Source organism: Harpia harpyja, chromosome 8, assembly GCF_026419915.1.
Source record: "Harpia harpyja isolate bHarHar1 chromosome 8, bHarHar1 primary haplotype, whole genome shotgun sequence".
NCBI lineage: Eukaryota > Metazoa > Chordata > Aves > Accipitriformes > Accipitridae > Harpia > Harpia harpyja.
The window spans coordinates 9,778,986-9,801,873 of record NC_068947.1 but is presented as its reverse complement, the minus strand read 5'-3'; the positions used below and the strand labels follow the sequence as shown (position 1 = coordinate 9,801,873).

The following is a 22,888-nucleotide window of genomic DNA, read 5'->3' as shown; positions in this document are numbered from 1 at the left end:
GAGCGTATGTGTTCTGTGGAAAACATTATGCCAGTAAGCTGGTTTGAAGGGGTGTGATCCTGCCCTGTTAGTAAATGAGAGATAATATCAACACTGTGGGTTTTTTGGTTTTGTTCTTGTTTTTTAAACTTTATCCACATGTAAGTGGGCTGGTGGTAAAATTCTTCATTTTTTTCCCCTCATTATCCTTCACTTCTAGTAAACATAAATATGATCTTCCATCTTATCAGCTTAAATCCTATTTGGAGAAATTGTTGTTTTTAAACCTTCAGAAAGTATGCTGTTCATTAATGACATGCAACAATCTTTTGATCAGCATTCTTTGGAGTGGCTCAAATGCACAAAGGTGTGCTAAGTCCAAATTCATATTTGGCCAAGTGGCTAATTAAGAGTTTTTCTTGTTTGGAGTTAGGACCCTGTGAAACATGCAAAAACCCTGTATTCTTGTCTGCTTTAATGGATATGAGCTGAGTTGTTATGGTCAGTATCTTGCTCAGGAGCAAATTTTTGATCCTGGCATACTTAATGCGAAGGTGGACAGTATCAATCTAATGTGAAAGTATCCTTTATTTTTTGGTGTTTTTTTGGTTTGGGTTTTTTTTTTCCAGTTGTTTCAGATGTTTTCTGTATCTTCCCTAGTTCTGTTTCTCAGTAAAGCATATGTAATCTGTTACCTTCTCTTTTCTAACAGGTAGGTTGGGAAGGGCTATTTCTAATTATTAGCAAGCTAGTAATCAACAAGGTAAATATGCTGATATGGTTTGGGATGATCCAGTATCCAAAACTGTCAGTGTATTTATGAATCTTTGGTGCCATTCAGAGTGGACTGAAAAAATCATGTGCAGCTTTTCAGTATTATGTTGGAGGTGACTTGCTAATGAAAATTGATTAGCATATGCTCTTTCATCAGTTAAAATGGTTTCTTGGTTTACATTCTTGAGAAAACCTGTCTAGTAGTAAGATTCTAACTGTAGTCGGACACTTGCCATAAAAAGTTTATTTAAATTATAGTCCATGTTGGTCTGTGTAAACAGTTTGTAATGTTTATGTAGTATGTGAAAATCTTACTGATTTACACAGGTAATTCTGTAAAATGGGAATTATTTCCCTGTGAAGAAGTTGACAGCAAATAGTAGAAAATGTTCACAATATTAATATTGCAGATCAAATTTTGTCTTGTCCAGAAAAGTTTCCGTGCAAATGTTCACTTTCAAAGATTTTTACATTTCATAGTAAAATGTATATAATGAAGTTCTAAAAAAATCTGTCAAGCAGTGTTCCTTCAGATGTGTTCCCCCTGCCTTGTCATTTTTACTCATGTTCTTACAGTTTTGAGGCCTAAGCTAGATTGAAAAAAAAATCTGCATTAAAAGGAGTGTCTCTCCCCCTTCCCCTTTCATAAGTTTCCCACTGAGTCATTCTTTTCAGAGATTTTGGCCAGTTTTCCAAATACAGAGCAATTACTTTTAAAACCTTCATCTTTACCTGGATAGGAATCAGGGTACACCGGAAAGCAAATTGCTATGTTAACAGTGACGTGTCTTCAGGAAAACAGTTAAGCCAGGAAACCAGTTTGTCAGAAAGATTACATGTGTTTGGTTTTAGAAGGAAAGCACAGATTATATCAATTTTTTTTACCTCTCAGGCAAATATTTTCTGCTTCTCAGTGGACTACGTGTGGTTGTCACATGTTGGAAAACAGTAGTGAGAGAAGAGGCTTTTGGTGTTGGCTCCCTTTCAGTGATGCTACCTCAGTGATGCATGGACTGTGTGATATTTGGAATCTAGTTTGTTACAGAGGAGTGTCATATAGTAAATATACCCATATGTAGTATCCCATGTGTAGAAATTATTTTGTTAAGAACCAGGCCAGCACCTTCCTTGAATGTTCCAAAAAAGCCCAGAAAGAGGAGGACCAGGAGATCATTAGCAGTTTTGAATATACTTATTTTAAAAAAACTTCTTCTAGTTTGGCATAATCTTCCTCCAGCTTGTGTTTGAAGCCGCATTCAGATTAGACTCTCAATAATAAAGTAATGGCGTTAAAGCTTTGTTCGGGGCAGATTCTTGCCGAAAGGACAAGACTGTAAAGATGGAGTTTTCTAGCCTTATGAAGGGAGTGCTTTCTCCTTAAGATAGGAAATGAGCAATCAATTGGAAATAGATAATCAATTCTGAAAGTGTGCCTCAACCATAAAAAAAAAAAAGATGTTACCCTAGATATATGGCTGAACTATGTAAAATGATTTCTAGATATCTTAGAGCACTCTTTTAATGGATTATATATTCTGGGTTTGGCCATAGTAGGATCTGGTTTTGGCTATAGCAGCTGGCTCCGTAACAAATGGGGGGATCACCTTTGTATTCAGAGGGAAAATACCCTAGGTATAGAGAAGACTGTGTTTATTCTGCATTCCAAGTCTGCACCCAGAGGGGAGAAAAGAAGCAAGATTTGAATCTCAAGAGGTGTGCAGAGGGTTGCTTTAGTTCTTTCAGTTGCACTTTAATGTAAAAATGAGGAAGGGGGTATTGATTCAATTTGTAGTATGTGTTTGCACTGAGAATCAGGAACGGGATCTCCATTAGTAGGGGCTAGTTAAGGTGACAGTTCCAGACCTGTTCAGCTGCTTCTCAGTTGAATGTGGAGAGCTGCCTAGTTCCTACTAACATATCACTGGATCTTCAGGTAGAAGTAAATGAGACTTGTTTTTTGCAAGGTAGGATAGATTTGAAATGAATGCTTGGACAAACTGATTGAAGAAAACTTTACTTAGCTGCTGCAAGTTCTTATTTTAATTAGTACATTAACTTCTGAAATATGGCCTAAGCTTACCCGAGAGACTTTTATAATAAGCTGATAACTGTCTGTGGGGGGAAAAAAGGGTTTGTTCATTTGTTTATTTTTAAAGCTTATGCATAGCATAATTTTTAGTATGTTGGGGGAAAAAAAAAAAGCGGGGGGGAGTTTCGTACAAACTGTTTGGCAGTAAACCCTACCTTTCAGCATTTCAACCTTACTCCAGCTGTGAAGGTTCGTGCAGTACAGCCTTGGAACTTTTTCCTACTTGTTGTAGCTGTACTGAAGTTGCTTCTCTGCAGAAGGCTGTGTCAGATTTATCATCTGCTACCATGTCTACCAAAGGCTTTCACCACCAGTCAGGATGCATGCTTCAATTCTCTTTTGCCACTTACTCATTGCCAAGACTTGAGCCTTGTCTGCACCCAAACTTGAGGCAGGCCAGGTAGATGCCCTTACTGTAGTATCTGCAATCCTTTTTTTATTCAAAATGTAACTGGATGTTAAGTTTTGTGCGAATTTGTTTTAAGTCCATTTCTGGGACTTCCCCCACCCACCCTGACTTGTCTGAAGGTCTCAACAAAGACTGAAGACTGTCAGATACCTTGCATCAGAAAAAGTAATTTATATTCAGAGAAAACTACTTGCTGAAATACTTTCATGCTGTTCTGTCCAGTCAAAAGATGTAATTTTTACTTTTTTTGTACCTGTCACTCATATTGAGCTGCTGAGTTTTATCTCAATTAGTATTTTGCCATCACTGCTTTAAGATGAATGAAACTATTATGTTTTTCCAAATATCCCCAGTGCTGATGTTTTTGAAGCATATTCACATCTCTTATGGGTTATAAGGTATAAAAGCAAATTAAAAGTTTGAGCTTTTATATTGTGACAAACTGAAGGGAAAATTATCTGTGGTTAATGGCATTGAGTTCATCATTGGGGTTTTTTGTCCTGATAAGAGTAAATGTGCAGTTTCTAGGTATGGAGTTCTACATTAAAAAAAAAAATACCGCTTAATATTTCTAAAGTGTCATCTTAATTTTTTTCCCCACAGAATTAGCTTTAGTTGTATAGTGTACTTTCTAAAATTATTGGTCAGTTCCAGTGTCTGCTTGAATAGAACTGTCCAGGAAATATCTACATCTGTGTGTTAAATGGAATTGATTCAGGGCTACATTTAGACCAAGGATTTTGCCCAATTTCTACTTTCAGAAGCCTAGCAGAGCCTCAGTTGTATGCTGTGGTTCGCTTTTTATTGTTACTATTTTGTTGTTGTTACTTATTTAGAGCTTCATCTGTACCTTAATTTCACATGGTGTCAAAAATCATTGATACTTACATTTGGGAGCAATAAATTAGCAGCGTGCTTCAGCAAAGTCTACAAACTCATGCTCAAATCTGATCTGCTGAGGTAGTTGCTTAGGATAGGTTTGAGCTCTGTTATGTTGCAGCAGTGAAGGAAACAGTGCAAAACTTCTCCTCAACCTCTGAATATTTTGACATAAGCTTTCTCAGGTCAAGTCTGGCTGTTTTAGAATATCTTGAACTCAGTGCAGAGCTCATCAAGCATGGTTACTTTTGATGAAAACTGGGGGAAAGGGGGATGGGGAGGGAGAGTAAGAAGCAACTTCCTTTTGTCCAGTGCATGGTTAGTGCACCAGCCCTGGCTGTTGGAGACCTGAGTTTGACTGAGTTTGACCGAGTGCCCCTACTACTCTGTTAGAAGTCTGACTTAGATGTGGAGCTCTACAGCTGTTCTAGCTGGGTGACTGTACGCAAGAATACACTGTTACAGGGCTACAGGTAGTGGGGAATTCAGACTGTATTCTTGCCTGTGAAGGGAACTGCACTGTACAGGTTGGAGCTTCTAATGCTGTTTATGCATCTTGTTCAATGCTGCTGGAATGAAGAGTACTTAAGCCTTTGGAGCAGGAGAAGTGTTAGAGCCATCTAGGATTTCAGTATATCCATAAAAATATGATCTGTTCCTTCTGGCTCTTTGTGTACAGTTCAGCTCATGAATGCTGGTTTTTGGTTTGGTGGTTGTTTTGTTTTTTTTTTTTCCTTTGGAGAGTCAGACTGGTTTAATCAGTTTGTCAGGTGAACCATCTTATATGCAATAATAGAAGACACTATTTCTAGCTCATATAAAAAGACATAAGGTATATCATAATGAAAGTAGTAAAGATAAAAATTGAAGAATTTCATTAATGGTCTCAAAGACAGCTTTATGTCCTGGTTTCAGCTGGGATAGAGTTAACTGTCTTCCTAGTAGCTGGTACAGTGCTATGTTTTGAGTTCAGTATGTGAAGAATGTTGATAACACACTGATGTTTTCAGTTGTTGCTCAGTAGTGTTTAGACTAAAGTCAAGGATTTTTCAGCTTCTCATGCCCAGCCAGCGAGAAAGCTGGAGGAGCACAAGAAGTTGGCACAGGACACAGCCAGGGCACCTGACCCAAACTGGCCAACAGAGTATTCCATACCATGGGACGTCCCATTTAGTATAGGAACCGGGAAGGGGGGGCGGGGAATCGCTGCTCGGGGACTGGCTGGGTGTCGGTCGGCGGGTGGTGAGCAATTGCACTGCGCATCATTTGTACATTCCAATCCTTTCATTATTGCTGTTGTCATTTTATTAGTGTTATCATTATTAGTTTCTTCTTTTCTGTTCTATTAAACCGTTCTTATCTCAACCCATGGGTTTTGCTTCTTTTCCTGATTTTCTCCCCCATCCCACTGGGTGGGGGGGAGTGAGTGAGCGGCTGCGTGGTGTTTAGTTGCTGGCTCGGGTTAAACCACGACACTTTAACAACTTCAGAAGAACTCTTAGGAGAAGGAAGATATAGAATAGATGTCAATATTTAAATGGTCTTCTTAAGTTCTTAGAATTCTATGAAATAGGTTAGAGTTGCTTTCTAGGTTCAACATATAAAACTTCTGTAAAGAGGATAAATATAAAGAAATGAAGACTGTAGAAAAGAACAAGCAAATAGGTTCTAGAGAATACAAGGTAATTTAAAGTGTAAAATGCTCTCATTTTCTCATTAAGAATTACAGTATTATAACATTTTATGGGAAAAGTATGAAAAAGCAGTCATTGGTACATATAAGGCTAATACATCAGAAAAAGAATAATTCTAAGAGTTCTCATAGCAAGTCTTAAATATACAACTGATTCGTTATTTATGTGTGTTTGGTAAGTGAAGGACTTCAAATTTTAGGGCTGCTATAGCAATCTCTGAAAATGTATATATTTTGTTTAAAAACTAAATCCTAGTTTAAAATAAATGCTTAACTTCTCAGTGTTATGCCTTTATTTTTGTTCCTGAAGGGGAGGGAGCAGGAGTCATTGAAGTCCTGGCCAAGTGGATTCTGGAGGCTTGTTTTTTAAGTGGAGCATGTTCCAGCCCAGTTCTGCTCAGGAGCACATTTGCAGTTGCTGCAGGATGAGAAAGGGGGGAACAGAAATTGGAATTGGAAGCTGCCGAGGGAAAGATTCCTACCAGGAGCGAATGTGGGAGAAAGAGGGAGGGAAAAGGATGAGTAGAGTAGGTTGATAGGAAGGAAGGAATAAGGAACTGTGTTTGAAAAATGAAATTGAATAACCAACCAGAGGAGGAGGATTGTGATTGCCAGCCTGCAAGGACAGAGAAAATGGCTTGAGGGAGGGAAAAGGAGCAGCAAGTAGAAATTAATTTACAGGTTAATAACAGAATGTTTGTAAAGGTGAGAGGAAAAACATGCCAGCTGAGCTAAAGGTTGTGGAAAAGCAGCAGCTGGTGCCTGAGAAGGTCTGGGGGAAGAGGAATGGAAGTGAGATGAGAATCATGGAAGGCAAGATTAGGATTAGTGAGGTGATAATCAGACATGACAGAGACTACTTTAGCAAAGCAGAACAGGCAGAAGGGTGTAAAGATTGATTCGTGAGTAGGGATGGAATGTTTGACAAGGTTATTGCCATCAATTCTTCCTCCAATATTCAGTGGCTTTTAAGTAGAATGTTTTTCAATTGCAATGATTTATTTCTTTATTTGTGTGCCGTTTAGCGGCATGAACAGAGTAGAGGTTACTAGTATGTTAAAGTAAGCTATGAACAAAAATGTTGACTTCAGAAACTGTACTGAGCTGAATCACAGGGGATAATCATGGGAGGTAACAGTTGACTTCTGTCAGCCATCTCAAGTTATATTTTCCCTGTTTCTTAATCCTATATTTTAACTGATTAAATTACTCCTTAATCTTCATTCTTGCTCTTCCTTCCCCCTTCTCCCTAGCGCTTATGGCACAGCTCCTTTAATTTTAAATGAACTGTGTTAATTTAAATGTTTCAAATATTATATCTTTCTAACCTAGCTCATTCAGACTAAAGCAGGTTAGGGAACAATTGCACGAACAGACAAGGTGAGGGATGAAAGCATGCTTCAACTCTGACAGAGGAAACAACAGTTGGTTATAACTAGGTTTGACAGCTCTGTGCCAGCTTGGATTCTCTGATCCTGTATGCATGCATCTTACTGCAGCTATCTTGTAAATACATATAAATTCACAATTTACTAAAAGTTATTTAGGTTTTTTTTAATACAAACTCCATAACATTATGCTAAGTTTATGCAGATTTTTAATATATTAAAAATATTATTAATGTGTTTATCTGTTGGTACAACCTAGCTTGAAGACATTTTCTGGACAAAATTTGGTGACTCACTCCCAGTTGACAGACCTATTATTTTCCGACAGCACAGAAAATGGAAGACTTTTTACCTTTTGATAGTCAGACTTTTTCTAAATCTTGAGGTCACAGCAGATATTTTGTTCGGTTGGTTTGGGGTTTTGGTGGTTTTTTGTGGGGGTGGGGTGGGTGGGGCATGAGTGGGTGGGGTGGGGGAGGGCATTGTGGGGTTTTTTTTAGTCTCCTAAAGCTGAGCACTCAATGTATTCCATGTTAACATTATGATTCTGAGTCCTGTGGATTTCTTGTAGCTACATACTGGTACTTCTATTGTCTTTCTTCTGAAAGAGTTAAGTTTCTCTACTTCTTGAGATTCTTTGTATTTTGTTCTTTGTTAACTTTTCCACATGATGCATATAAGTCATTGGTTTAGGAAAAAAAAAAAAAAGAAACAAAACCTGTTAGTATTGCAAACTTAAAATTAGCCAGGACTAATTAGTAAGTGTGACTCTTTCCACCTTTCCTGTGATGTGCAGTGTGAATACTGTAACCAGAGTGGCTTAAATCTACCGTCTAGACTTGAATGAGTTGCATAGAAGTCAGCATACGGTTGTTAAACTGGCAATGATTTCCTATATCATAGCCTTGCAGTCTCCTTGAGTAAGGGCAGGATTGTACAAGGTTACCAACAGATAGAATTCAGCTTGCAGCGCTGCTGTTGTTGGCATGTTACAAAGAAAGAGCACTTGATTAAACATTCCTGGAAGGATGTTGCCATGTAGAAATACCCATTTTACAAATATAAACCTGGAAATTACCTTCTACTTCAGTGCTGCTTTTGCGTAAAAGAACCTTCTGTATAGATACAATAAAAAATTTAGCCATTGCTCATATAGTATTTTTGTATACTGGTTTAGCAGAAATCAAGCATTGTAATTTTTACATTTCCTTCTTAAAAACATGCAAGATACTGCGATGCCACTCAGCTTGCTGCGTCTCTATAGAATTGTGTGATCGTCTTATCTGTCACTGAAAAAGAAGATTCCCATGTATGGATGCAGTCAGAGGATGGGGTTTTGTGTCAATCAGACAGTTGTTTATATTCAGTTAACAATAGGAAATGGTGCTCTGTCCCTCCTCCCCATGGATTTTTTCTGTCTTTTATGCTGCTGGAAAGAAGCAGGTGGTTGTCAACTCTCTGCCTCAGACTAATGAGACTGGAGATGCTTAATGTATTACATAGTATGAATGCAGTACAAACTCTCTTGCTGCTGGCCTGTTTGAATGTCTGAAGATTTATGGGTGAGAAAATGAAGAATATAACTTTAAGACTTTGTTGCTGTGGCAGTTTTCTTTCCCATATGGTGACCCATCAGTCCAGAGGCAGCAGGATGGATAAATAAGATCTGTGTTGCATTGTTCCTTTGGCAAAACAAACAAAAACCCCTGAAGACTCAGATAAGTGAATGAGGTTTTGGGAATGAATGAGTTATGCTGTCTATGCTCACTACGGGTGTGCTGTTAGGCCACTGCAAACATAAAGTAAAATTGATTTCATAGAATCTTTCAGATTAAAGGGCCCTTGAGATGTCTTCAGTCCAATCTGCTTGAAGCGGATTGCTCAAGGCTTTGTCCAGTTGGGTCTAGAAAAGGATAGAGAGCCATAATTTCCATGGGCAGCCTGTTCCAGTGTTCAGTTATTTTACTAGGGAAAAATGTTTTTCTTATATGCAGGTGGAACCTTTGTTGTTTCTCTTTATGACTGTTGTGGCACATTCTTCCGCTGTATACATCGGCAAAGAGCTTGGCTCTATCTTCTTGACAACCTCTTAGGTGTTGAAAGACTACTGCTAGGTACCCTGTTATGCTTTCTCTTCTCTAGGCTATACAAGCTCATTTTCCTCAGCTTGTCCTCATAGGCCAAATGTTTGAAATTTAATCAGATGCTAGATTTGTCTCTTTTTTTTTTTTTTTTTTTTCCAAGGACCTCTGGTCCCTACTTGCAGTTGGTACATCTCCATCTTTTTTCTTCTATGAAAAAAGATCAAGGTAGATGAAGGGACAGCAAGGGATATTCATAGAATTATAGAATGGTTTGGATTGGAAGGGACCTTAAAGATCATCTAGTTCCAACCCCCCTGCCAGGGGCAGGGACACCTTGCACTAGACCAGGTTGCTCAAAGCCCCATCCAACCTGGCCTTGAACACTTCAGGGATGGGGCATCTGCAACCTTTCTGGGCAACCTGTTCTAGTGCCTCAGCACCCTCACAGTAAAGAACTTCTTCCTTACATCTAATCTAAATCTACCCTCTTTCAGTTTAGAGCCATTACCCCTTGTCCTATCACTACATGCCCTTCTAAAAAGTCCCTCTCTGGCTTTCTTGTCAGCCCCCTTTAGGTACTGGAAGGCTGCTATAAGGTCTGCCTAGAGCCTTCTCTTCTCCAGGCTGAACAATCCCAACTCTCTCAGCCTGTCTTCAGAGGAGAGGTGCTCCAGCCCTCTGATCATCTTTGTGGCCCTCCTCTGGACTCGCTGCAATAGGTCCATCTCCTTCTTATGCTGGTGTCCCAAGAGCTGAATGCAGTACTCCAGGTGGGAAGAGTGGAGAATAGGGGGAGAATCACCTCCCTTGACCTGCTGGTCATGCTTCTTTTGACGCAGCCTAGGATATGGTTGGCTTTCTGGCCTGCAAACGCACATTGCTGGGTCATGTTGAGCTTCTCGTCAGCCAACGCCCCTACGTCCTTCTCCTCAGGGCTGCTCTCAATCCGCCTGGCCTGTAATTGTGCTTGAGATTGCCCTGACCCATGTCTAGAACCTTGCACTTGGCCTTGTTGAACTTCATGAGGTTCATGTGGGCCCACCTCTCAAGCCTGTCAGGGTCCCTCTGGATGGCATCCCTTCCCCTCAGCATGTCAACCGCACCACACGGCTTGATGTTGTCGGCAAATTTGCTGAGGGTGCACACAACTGTCCATGTCACCAACAAAGATGTTAAACAGCACCGGTCCCAATACCAACCCCTGAGGAATGCCACTCATTCTAGATATTGTCTACCTAGACTTCAGGAAGGCCTTTGACATTGTCTCCCGTAAGATCTCAAAAAGAAGATGGAGTATGGGTTGGATGAGCAGACAGTGAGCTGCATTGAAAACTGGCTGAACAGCTGGGCCCCAGAGGGTGCTCACCAGTGGCCTGAAGTCTAGTTGGAGGCCAGTAACTACCATTGTACCCCAGGGTCAATACTGGGTCCGATCGTCTTCAACATCTTCATTAATGACCTGGCTGATGGGGCCGAGGGAACCCTCAGCAAAGTTGTAGATGATGCCAAACTGGGAGGAGTGGCTGACAAACCAAAGGGTCATGCTGCCAGCCAGAGAGTCCCTGACAGGCTGGAGAAACGGGCTGACAGGAACCTCATGAAGTTCAACAAGGGGAAGTGTGCAAGGTCCTGCAGGTGAGGAGAAAAAACGCCATGTACCAGTACATGCTGGGGGCTGACCAACTGGAAAGGATTTTTGCAGAAAAGGCCCTGTGGGGGTCCTGGTGGACACCAAGTTGAACATGAGGCAGCAATGTGCCCTTGCCACAAAGAAGGGCTGATGGTATCCTCGGCTGCCTAAGGAGGACTGTTACCAGGAGGTGGAGGGAGGTGAGAAAGGCAACGGGTGCAAACTGAAACACAGGAGGCTCTGTCTGAACATCAGGAAACAGTTTTTTTTTTTTACTCTGAGGATGGCCAAGCACCGGCACAGATTAGTCAGAGGTTGTGGAGTCTCCATCCTTGGAGATATTTAAAAGCCCATGGTCCTCCGCAGCTTACTCTAGGTGGCCCTGCTTGAGCAGGGGCGTGGACCAGATGACCTCCAGAGGTTCCTTTTAACCTCAACCACTCTTGATTCTGTGTACATGATTTAGAGAAATAGATGGTACATCTCGTGTTTTTTATAAGCTCTGTGGCAAGTTTCCTCAGCATAGGCTGAAGGCTTGAGGTTTTAATTGGATCCAACCCAGGTTTGCATGTGGCAGCTGCTTTTGATGTTTCTGAGCGTGGAATGGCCTCTGATACTATATTCAAAATCTCACAGTTTATAAAAATAGTGGGAATGGGATGCACAGTTCTACATGCTCAGGTTTGCTGTGATCAGAAATATGTTGAAAATCTGGCTGTAATATACCTTTAAGTTTGTCATCTTAAGTTGGATCTTTCATTTAGTACTGAAAGTTATTAGACAGCATTCCAGACCTCATATCCTTCTAAACCTGGGGGGCATACACAACTAACAAAACATTTGGAAACATTTCTAATGATGCCTCAATTCCTAATTGCTGCCTCATTCACTATGCATGTATGACGATGCTTTCTCCCACAGTGTGGTGCTATTGTGTTTAGCTCTGTAAAGCTAGTAACAGAACTGAAATAAATCATTCTTTAAAAGGGTGTAAGACAATAGAGCTACAGCTAAGAAGGATCCTGATATTTTCCCCCTTCTGAACACCACAGTCCAGTTAACGTTTGTTATAATTGAAGCTGTGAGCATGGACAAGGTTTGCGTGGAGTTATGTGCTAGTAAACCTAATTATTGTTAAAAGTTTTCGTGGCTTCACAGCCTCCTCTCATTTTGCATTGTAAACAGAAGCAAGAAGTGGAATGTTTTTTAAAGGTAGTCTTTCACTGCATCTGTCAGAGAAACATGAACGTACATGCATGTTCCTCATAGGTTTTCCATGTGGACTTCTGTAGAGAAAGGAGATAATAACAGTAGGTGAAACACCTGGGTACAAGGTAGTTCTTTTTTGTGCTTCAGTCTCCGCTAAATTAATGTAGACATTTGACTAGGTCATTGGACCACCTTTACTAAACCAGAAGTGAATATCCTTCTGCACAGGACTGGAAAAAAATGAGCTTAACTTAAAACTATTATTTAATTTTGTTTAATTGTGAAGTTGATTTCCCCTTCCCTCCTCTTAAAGTGATAGTGGAATTTAAACAGAAATGTAAATCAGTGGTATGTTATACTAAGATACACCTCACATTGAAAGTGAGACATAGTAAAGTTGGTTCATCATCAATTGTTTTATTTCCTGTAACAAAATGTGCCCAACTGCTTGCAGTTCATAAATAGTTGTCAATTGTGCTTGTTCTTTTCTTGGTTGTTTGTTTTTCTTTTTTTCTTTTCTTTCTTAATTGTGAATCAATTTGTGTTTCCTGAGAGGAAGTTTTTTCTTAAGACTTTGATTTACACTAATGTGGCCATAAGTGATTCTAATAGAGCTTTCTTTGCTTTTTTTTTGGCATGCTCCTCAAGTATCTTCCTTTTCACCCCATTGCACACACTGAGTTCAGATTCTTTTTTTTTTTTAATCTTTTCATCACATTCTTCTCTTCTTTTTCTGAGTTACATCTTTCTGCCTGCAATGGCATCTGTGCAGCAGTAATGTTTACTCTTCTGTTTTAGCCACATGGGTCTGTGATTTTAATCCTCTCTCCTGTTACTAAGACCCAGTGCCAAAGACCAAAATTAGCTTATTTAAATCCAGTTACAAAAAGCTATTAGTTCTTGAATTTGTCTTGCAGATTTAGTATCCATATACAGGCTTTTACTTGAAAGTGATGTAATGAATGGCTTGTTTGCTGTGATTGTTCAGTTTTTTTGAATTCATGACATCCTTTAATGTAACATACTCTGTAGTTATTAAAGGTGTGAAGTGCTTTCAAGAGTAGTGTTGGTAACAAACTTTATAGGGTGTTGCTTAAGCTTTAAAATGTTCTGAAGAAACTGAAGCTTATGCAGTTATTTTTAAGTTATTGCATCTGAAATAAACAAATCTTCAAATAGTTGCTAAATAGGCTAATAAGACTTATCTGGCCTTCACCATGTTTATGCTATAAATAGATCTAAAGCCAGTCCTTGGCAGCAGGCCGCTTAACAGGCTTCTGTATGGCTTTACAGCGAGAGCTGTGTATGTCTGGGAGACCCACCTGGTGAGTAAGCTCACTTTTTAAATGGACCTTTTTTCAATGGTGAAAGTAAATAAGAAAAGAAGTAAAATTATAGTCATGGGAAAAGAGGGAGGGGGCTGGATCCATCTAGTGATTTTAGCTCTTCTGAAATCTTCAAGAGTTAACAGCATGCTTGTGCTACCTCAGTAATTAGATGAATAAGTTGATCGTCAAATATCCAAGGAGTATTCTGGTTTTTTCTGAGTACACCACACTTAACACATCACAATTGATATAATTTATCATTTCCCCCGTGGTTGAAAAAGACATAAGTAAAAATTTGGTATGTAAAAAAGCATAAAGGATCACTTGCTCCAAACTTGCTACTCAGAAGAGTAAACATAAAATACCCTACCCCTAGTTAAATTATACTTGAGCATGTGTCCCAATTTAGGGCACAAATAACATAATTGGAAAGAATGTCCTCAAAATTTGCTACACTAGAATGGGAGACCACAGATCACCTGGACTGTTATAGATACCTAATTTAATTTTTTAGAGAAGTATTAAGGTGATGGGGGATCAGATTGAAATAATTTTCTTACCGAGAGATAGAATTTAAAAATCTTTTTCAGGAGAGCATGGTGCTGTTTCTCTCATTTAAATGATCTTGTAGGCATTTGATGAATAATTAGGTCTTTAAAGAATGTACATTTAGATTCATTTCTGAATCTACTTAAAATGAGTATACATACATATATAGAAGTGGCTAAAGTGCATCCAAATTGTTCTCTATTATGCATTATCTGTAAAAACAAAAACCCAAGATATTTATTTGAGATGATATACTGTACACTGTAATTGTTTTATGCAAAGCAGCATGTCTTGTTTTCTGCACAGTACAGTGACAAATGGAGGGAGGAGTTTCATGAGAGACGAAGCAGCTTCTTGTTTAACAGTGCCAAGATTTCTGTTTAACTGCCAGTAGTATTGAAACCTGTCAGTTATATGCTGTCTATAAGCTGGTATTGCTTTTGTACCTAATACTTGAATTAGTTGTAGTAGCCACTTGCTTAGAAGTATTGACCGCTTTGGTCATTAGGCATGTTTCTGATTTGCAACCCAGCCACACAGAACTTTAATTTTCAAACAAGGTTACTGAAACTAACAGCTGGGAAACTAATAGTATCTCGTTATGTTTGTGAGCTGAAAAATAGTGTGGCAGCAAATAACAATTTGGGAAAAGTTGGGGTTTTTATCTGTGTTCCTTTGTGCAAAGAGTGTTATTAATGCATGCATGCATTTCCTCTGAACATAATTTGTTTGGGGTTTAAGGAGATGGCTATAGTCTTAATGCCAGCCATGATATCAAAAATTCTATTATTCTATAACAAAACTGTTTTGTAACATAATTGTGGCAAAGACTTTTATTATCAGTACATAAAGACAATTAATTTCATGAGCACATTCCCCCTCCCAATCCTGAAAAGTACTGCTTTTGCAAATACAGAGTGAAATAAAGAAATTAGTTTCACTAATAATTAGAGAATATATTATTTGGGCATTTTACCTAGAACTTTAATTTTCTTTTACTGTAAGACGAGTGAGAAATAAAAAAGATACAAATTTCTCAGGCTTGGCTCTACATTGATATCACCATGCACAGTATTCCAGAGTTGTGTTCTGTAGTATGTACTCTGTATGCATGTAAACATAATTTATAGGGTATCTAATAGTCTCATTGAAAAATGTCAAATACAAATTTGTCAGAAGGTTCATCTTAGAACATTATGGAGAAAAACTAACGTTTGTCATTGCTTTCTTGCATTGTCTTGCGAACTCTGTGTACTTAAAATTGAACCATATTAGATATTTTGTGAGGCTTGAACTTGTCCAAGAAACATAGGACTATGTGGTGTTTGCTTTATATGTTTCCCCGAACTGATGTATTTCATCAATGTGATCTGTGTACGAAATACACATGTAAGAGGTGTTCATGACAGGAACATCACTAGCAGAGGCAAATGAGTATTATAATTAATCAGGTTCTATTGTTTTGGAAATGGTGTAACTTGTTAATATGGGCATTGTTTAAGTGAGTTTATCCTGCATGCAGTAATGCTTCTATAGCACAGTGCTTGAACAGTAATTTTAGTGGTTTCATTTCTTTTGTTTAAGGTTCTCTAAACCCAAGGTTGTGGCCTGAGCAGATGCTACTTATGAATGACCAGACCATTTTCAATTAAGTGAAAACAGAAATGAAATAGTTTCCAATTCAGCTACCAGTGAGCAGTGATTCTTTAATATAAAACAACAGTACTACTGTTTTTGATTGCAAGCACAATGATGTAAGTTAGACACAATGACAACTTTCTTAACTCTGGATTTTTCTTTTTTATAACTTTACTTGTAACTGCTTTAGTTATATTCCTTATGGATCTGTTAATCTTTCTGTTCAAAACTGAAGAATAATTTGAGATACTGCATAAAAGTAGATGCGAATATGTACCAAACAGCTAACAATCATTAAAGTACCTGTGGAATTCCTTTACGTTTCCCAGGTAACTTTCTTTATTGCATGCTGTAAAAATTGCTGTACTACTACTGTATATTATAATAAACTCATCTCCATACATCTTCTCCAACAGCTAAAATACATCTTAAAGTAACACTGAAATGCTTTTCTAAAAGCACGATTAAAAGTGCTTTTTATAATACTCCTGTGCATGAACTGTGACCTAAATGTTAGTGTTTAAAAACATTCAAACAGAAAACCCACAACAAAACCAAACCAAACCAAAAAAACCCACAACAAAACCAAAACAAACAAACCCCACAACAAAACAAACCCCCTCAAACATAGACAACATTCAGTCTGTCCCGCCCCCCCCCCCCCCCCCCCAACTAATACACATTTTTGTGTTGAAGAGCTGTGTTCTGTGTGTACAGACATTCTACAGTGGTTCAAGTAATGAAATAACATTAAGTTAAAAATATGGTGACCATAAGGAATATGTGCAGAACTTAGTTCTATGTATTTAGTTTTAAATGTGTTTCAAATTAAAGTACTTTGCTCTGCAAGGGGCTTTATTTTGTCATGGCCATTAAGAGTAGCATCTTATTTAGATACACAGACTATGGTTATCTAAACTTCTGTTTTGTAACAGTGTGTAGCTTTTCTAGCATGTCCATGTCACTGACAGATGGTTAAAACTGAACCAGAGGAGAGAGTGCCCTGCTTTGTGTCGTTTGAGGTAATCATTCCTGTCTATGAAATTTTGAGACTTAATGAGAGCTACTTAATTCTGTTTCTGAGACAAAACTATTGGTTGCCTAGAATTTTACTAGTTGGAACAAGTATTCTGGCCTTACACTTTGTGTGTGTTTGGGGAATTTAATATGGTTAGAATAACTGCTTGTTCATGCAAAAATATTCTAACAAAATTGGAGTGCAATCAGTAAAATGCATGTTGTTATGGGATTAGAGTTACATTAAATTCTACTGTCAGAACTCATTAGAGGAAGCATTGTCTGAATGCTTTTTTAAACCTGTACGAGTAGAACTTAAATAACTTCTTCCTACAAACACTATTCTTTCATAGCTGTTATGGTCTAAACATATTACACTATTGCTAGAAGTATTTGCTTGATTTCTTTAATATTGGTAACAGTAAGGCTATCATTCAGATAAATAGTAAGACTATAATTCAGATATACAGGTGTTTAGTAGATTTTACCATTTCTGGATTATGGCTTACTTTACTCCTGCAGTTAAAATACTTTGGGTAAATTGAGTTACCCCTTGTTCAAATACAATTCTGTATTGTCTTTTCCAAATACATAGAACTAAATATAATGTATCTCAAGGATGTTTGCAGTTAACTTAGTGTTGGTATTTTCACTATAACAAATCCTTTCAGTGAGTTGCTTCATTTTTACTAAAAACTGTGCTGCCTTGCTGGTACTTGTGCTTATGAATAAGTTGAGAAATGTTATACCTAGCAAACTTACCGTATTGATTTTATTAACAAAACAGAACTGTGGTTTAAATTTCCAACATTCTAACATTACTGTGTTACTAGTATTATCTGTACATACCTATGCATTTCAAAGCTGATCAAGTATTCAATACAATAACTTGGTTTTGTTCTGAGCACTGGTTACAGTAGCTTGCCGTTTGCTTTGGGGTCTGACCTTTCAAACTGAGGAACATAATGAGTTGTATGCTGATTTCGTTGGTTTTGCGGAATGTATTTAAGTTGCATCCTAGCTGAAACATCTCCTCTGCTGGTAGCAGATTCTTACAGATCCTGATGTGGACTGGGAAGAAAAAAAAGCAGATTAAGTCTGTAACTTGAGCAGCAATGTCTGGGACCAAAACATCTATGATCTTTTGTAGAGTACAGCTAAATAAATTCCACTAACCTTTTAAAGTGTAATTTTTTTGAAAATTCTTTCTGTATTGGTTACTAACATAGTACCATTATTAACGAACAGTAAGAATGTGAGCCAGTAAAAGAAATTATCTTAATATATCTATTTTTTAACATTGCTACAGTAAATGTGAATAGATTTCATATAACTTGCAGGCATCTTGCCCTCTAGATGGTCCAACTGTATATATTCTGCTTTAGGGCGTTTACCTGTGATCCTAAAAAATAGCCAGTAAATAAGCTCAAATATAAAATCCGATGTTTAAATTGCATGGTTGTTAACTCTCTCCGTGGCTTAGTTTTTGATTGCTCCCACTGCCTCTTTCAAAAAAAAAAAAAACTTCTGTAGAGCTGGCTAGCTGTGAACAAAGCATATATGAGCCAGGTAGTGTTGCTTGACCTAGAGTCCAGGAATGGGTCTTTGGTTCTCTCTTATTTGGCTGTTCAGCAGTTCAAAGGTCAATTTCTAACTTTTACATTTGAATGTACAAAATTATTAGCTGAAATAAACACTTTAATTATTGCTTGCAATTACAAATGTAGTGTTCCAGAATGTATAGCAGATTATCTGTGGCAGGTACAGTATGGGTAAGTATTTTAAATATTGTTTTCCCAAATCATCTAACATGCAGGTTAGTGTGATTACAGGGGGGAGAGGTGGAGAGCCAGTCAGAATTAATTAGAAAAAAACAAAACAAAACAAACTCCACCAAAAAACACAAACCATAAAATAGCAAAAAATTAAGTACATGTACAAAAGTCGGAGTACAGAAAACCAGATATGATCTCTTGAGGTCTAGTAACAGTGAAGATGTGAAAAAGAGTGTAACAGTATTTCTGCCCATAGATTACATGGTGCATCTCTTGGTAGAGTATCTTTAGAAGACTGCTGCAAAAGCAGCATGTTAAAGTTAATTTAGTGTTCCCCTTGTGAATTCTGTGGAAAAAAAGGGAAAATCAAGAGATAAATTAGGTGATGTAAATAAATTTGAGATAGAGCATATTTAACTCCCTAGTCACTTCTTATATTAATTCTTCAAAGGGAAACAAATTTTTATTATATGTTAAAATTTTTCAATTGTCTCATATTTTTTTCTGGGGTTTTTTGTTGTTTTTTTCCAGATGTCTGCCTCACAATCATATGACTTAGTGTTTCCAGGTCACATCAATATATATCATAGTTTAACTCTTAATGGTGTTTGAGAGAAGAGGATGGCTCTTAACATGGGGCTTTATCAGAACTGTGTAAGCCATACTACTTCACTGGACTTTGTCAAAACATTTTTAAACACTTCAGAATTTACCAGTCTAGTACATGAAAATTAGCATACGCTTTCCCCAAGAACAAATGTGCAAGAAAGATACAACACTGTAAATCCCTTTCTGTTTGCAGTGTAGGTTGTTTTAAAGTATGTGATATATTTTTTCCATATTTCCAATGTGAGTTTTAGATTTCTTTGTAACAGAAAAATGTTTTTTAAATCAGTGGACCTGCAATATGGGTGTGTCTCCATTGGTGTTTTATTTCAGGTCATGAGTGCTCTTTTGAATTAAGTCTCTTGATCATCCAACCTTAACATGCTTTGCTGCATTTCATATGGTAGAGTGATCTCAGAGTGTCTGAACTGAATTCTTTTTGAATTAAACTAAACTGAATAATGCACTCTGAAGGTGAACATAATGCTTTCCAACTACTAATGGGTCTTTAGTCCATGGGACCACACTAGAGATAGTTCAGAGCAAAAATTCTGAAACCACTTTCAGTGTGAACGTTTGGATTCTCAATACTCTTTCACTCTACCAACCAATTCCTATTGCACTGCACCTCTTGCTAATGTAGACTTGTGGTCTGGTACATAATTTGTAATTTTCTGAATTTTTTTACAGGAGAGGTGTTGCAGAATGTTCATCTTTAGCTGTCCTAGTGAATTTGACAAGTGGTTTTATCTCTTAGGTTGTCTTTCTTTTCAGATATATATGGTACCAAAGTTTTGATACAAATTGATTTACTGAAACATTTAAGAGCGTGTGGTTGCAGTGGTAATAAAGTATGAGGGGTGTCGGGTTGGGCAGTCGTTGTATTGCTTTAGGTATCCGACTATCATTTAAAGGTAGGGACCTATTGCTACTCTGAAGGAGGTGGGAAAGGGCAGGGATAACCAACTTAGGCAGTATCTTCCAGTACTACCTTCACCGTAGCTCTGCTTTCCAAAGAGGGAAAGCACATGGGTTTGACTTGGTTAGCTTGGACTGATTTAAACCTCATCACGTTTTGGTCATATCTCAAATCAGAAAAACAAAGGTGAAAGTTTCATTATTAATGCTCTATTTATAGAGAGTTTGCCCTTCACTTAAAGGCAATCCTGTGCACTGTCTTGCATTACCAGAGTGTGATTTTTTTTTTCTTTTTTTTTTTTTTTTTCTTTTTATTTAAATGAAACTGTTGTGTGGGGTGTGTGTTTGCCTTGGGGGGGCATTCAGCACATAGCAGGTTTGCTCAAGGGCAGTGTACCTGTGCTCCAGGTCCTCTGTGTGGCAGTGGGCAGGTTGAAGGCCTGTGCTGCTCTGTGGGTTAGCTGCTTCAAACTTCTGAAATGTAACGTGGAGAAAAGTGAGGCAGTAAACTGACAGCTTTTAGGCCAAAGTAAACCAGGATAGCCAACTGGTATGCTGACGGCCAGATCTGGCGGTTAAGACACCTTTATTTGGCCCTGAGAAACACTGACAAAAGACAGTCTATTCCAAAGTCAGGGATATTGCTGGTGGATTACGTATGGGTCTAGTGGTAGTTATTGGCTCAGCTGCAGCGTCTGGTACTTTTGGTTTATCAGGCACCACCTGGGATGGGTTTATCACACCCAATGGGGAATGAAAGTGACACCTCGGAATGCAGATATTTGTTACCTCTAACATAAAAACCTTTGAAACTGCTCTTGTCTGCTTTTATAGTTTTAAGGAAGAACTTTCAAACTGGATCTCCTTTTCCTGGGATATTGGACTTCACATAGCTCAGTGCACCCTCCTGTGCTATCCAGGCTAGATCTTGAAAAGAGACTACAGATTTGTTTCTGTTTACCTTGAAGTTTATCTTAACAGACATAAATATGGTAACTTTTACTGGGAGGGTTCCCATCTGGAAAAATTGATAGGGATGGTAGCTTATTCTGATTTCTCCAGGGAAACTGTTCTGTGCCCTTTGTGTGTGCGTGCGACTGAATTGCGCCAGTATGAGAGATGACTTTTGACAAACTGCTTTTGATTTGTGACATTCCAGATGTTGGCTGTGATGTGTGTCAAGACTCACACAAACCTGATTATGAGTGACATCAACACACATGTGAAGAGATGACTCAATGTGTAGTTGGGTTGTTCTGTAATAGCAGAAGAAAAAACACTGTAGTTTAATGTACAGTGCTTTGTGTAGTATAAATACTGTAGTGTTACTGGTCTTTTTTGTCAGTTTGCATTCATTTTTTATGAAGATAATGTGATGGATTATGTAAAGGATTGGAAATCGGTCTGAATTAAATAAGGATGCTACATGAGTAGTCAGCATGGATTTACCAAGGGGAAGTCATGCTTGACCAACTTGAGAATCTTCCAGGGTGAGACAACTGGCCTGGTGGATGAAGGACAGCAGTGGATATTGTCTGTGTAGACTTCAGGAAGGCCTTTGACACTGTCTCCCATAAGATCCTCAGAGAGAAACTAAAGGAGTATGGGCTGGTTGAGCAGACAGTGAGGTGGATTGAAGAGGGTGCTCATCAGTGGCACAAAGTCTACATGGATGCCAGAAACTAGCAGTGTACCCCAGGGGTCAATACTGGACCCAGTCCTCTTCAACGTCTTCATTAACAATCTGGGCGGTGGGGCAGAGTGTACCCTCAGCAAATTTGCAGATGATGCCAAACTAGGAGGAGTGGCTGATAAACCAAAGGGTTGTGTTGCCATACAGAGGGACCTTGACAGGCTGGAGCAATGGGCTTTCAGGAACCTCATGAAGTTCAACAAGGGGAACTGTGCAAGGTCCAGCAGGTGGGGAGGAACAACCCATCGCGCCAGTACATGCTGGGGCTGACCAGCTGGAAAGCACTTTGCAGAAAAGGCCCTGTGTGGGTCCTGATGGACACAAAGTTGCACACAAATCAGAAATGTGCCCTTGCTGCAAAGAAGGGCTAACGGTACCCTGGGCTGCCTTAGGAGGAGTGTTACCAGCAGTTCAAGGGATGTGATCCTTGCCCCCTACTCAGCACTGGTGAGGCCACAGCCAGAGTGCTGGGACCAGTTCTGGGCTCCCCAGTACAAGAAAGACATGGACATACTGGAGAGAGTCCAGCAAAGGGCCACCGCTAAGATGATGAAGGGACTGGCACATGTGTCCTGTGAGGAAAGGCTGAGAGAGCTGGGACTGTTTAGCCTGGAGAAGGGAAGGCTCAGGAGGGATCTCACTGATGCGTACAAATACCTGAAGGGAGGGTGCAAAGAAAATGGAGCCAGGCTCTTCCCAGTGGTGCCCAGTGACAGGACCAGAGGCAGTGGACACAAACTGAAATACAAGGGGCTCCGTCTGAACACCAGGAAACATTTTTTCACTGTGGGGGGGACTGAGCCCTGGCACAGGTTGCCCAGAGAGGTTGTGGAGTCTCCATCCTTGGAGATGTTCAAAAGCCACCTGGACACAGTCCTGGGCAACGTGCTGCAGGTGGCCCTGCTTGAGCAGGAATGTTGGACTGGCTGACCTCCTGAGGTCCCTTCCAGCCTGTGAAATACATTTTGGAATTAAAAAGCAAATGTGGAAACAAATGTAGAAAATGCAGGTGGTCTGAAATTGTGGAAAGTAATACTGGATTGTTTTAAATAGTTGCTTCTGCTTTAAAAGAAGGTTTTTGAGGAGATCATTTAGGAAACCTATTTAAGTGGTAGTATATATTGGAAGATTGACCAAATACTGCTCACTTAAAATTATTTTCCTTTTGTCGCATTTAGCATGTGACTTGCAAGATTATTTCAGGTAGGTGTTATGCCTAAAATAACCTCT

The 22,888-nt window shown here is 38.9% G+C and overlaps 1 protein-coding gene across 22 annotated transcripts in view; it reads left to right on the top strand.

Moving 5' to 3' along the window:
- Window positions 1–22,888, top strand: part of CASK (calcium/calmodulin dependent serine protein kinase) — a 245,745-nt gene that overhangs the window by 28,955 nt on the left and 193,902 nt on the right. Inside the window, exon 1 of one of the 22 annotated variants that reach the window (XM_052795132.1) lies at window positions 13,384–13,459. The exons of 19 other annotated variants lie outside the window; for them this stretch is intronic. In XM_052795132.1, coding sequence (XP_052651092.1) covers window positions 13,416–13,459 — 44 coding nt within the window. In that variant the 5' untranslated portion in view covers window positions 13,384–13,415. Of the gene's footprint in view, window positions 1–13,383; window positions 13,460–15,628; window positions 15,766–16,629; window positions 16,672–22,888 lie in introns of those variants that run through there. 2 more of the 22 variants (XM_052795142.1, XM_052795150.1) reach the window with 2 other exon arrangements.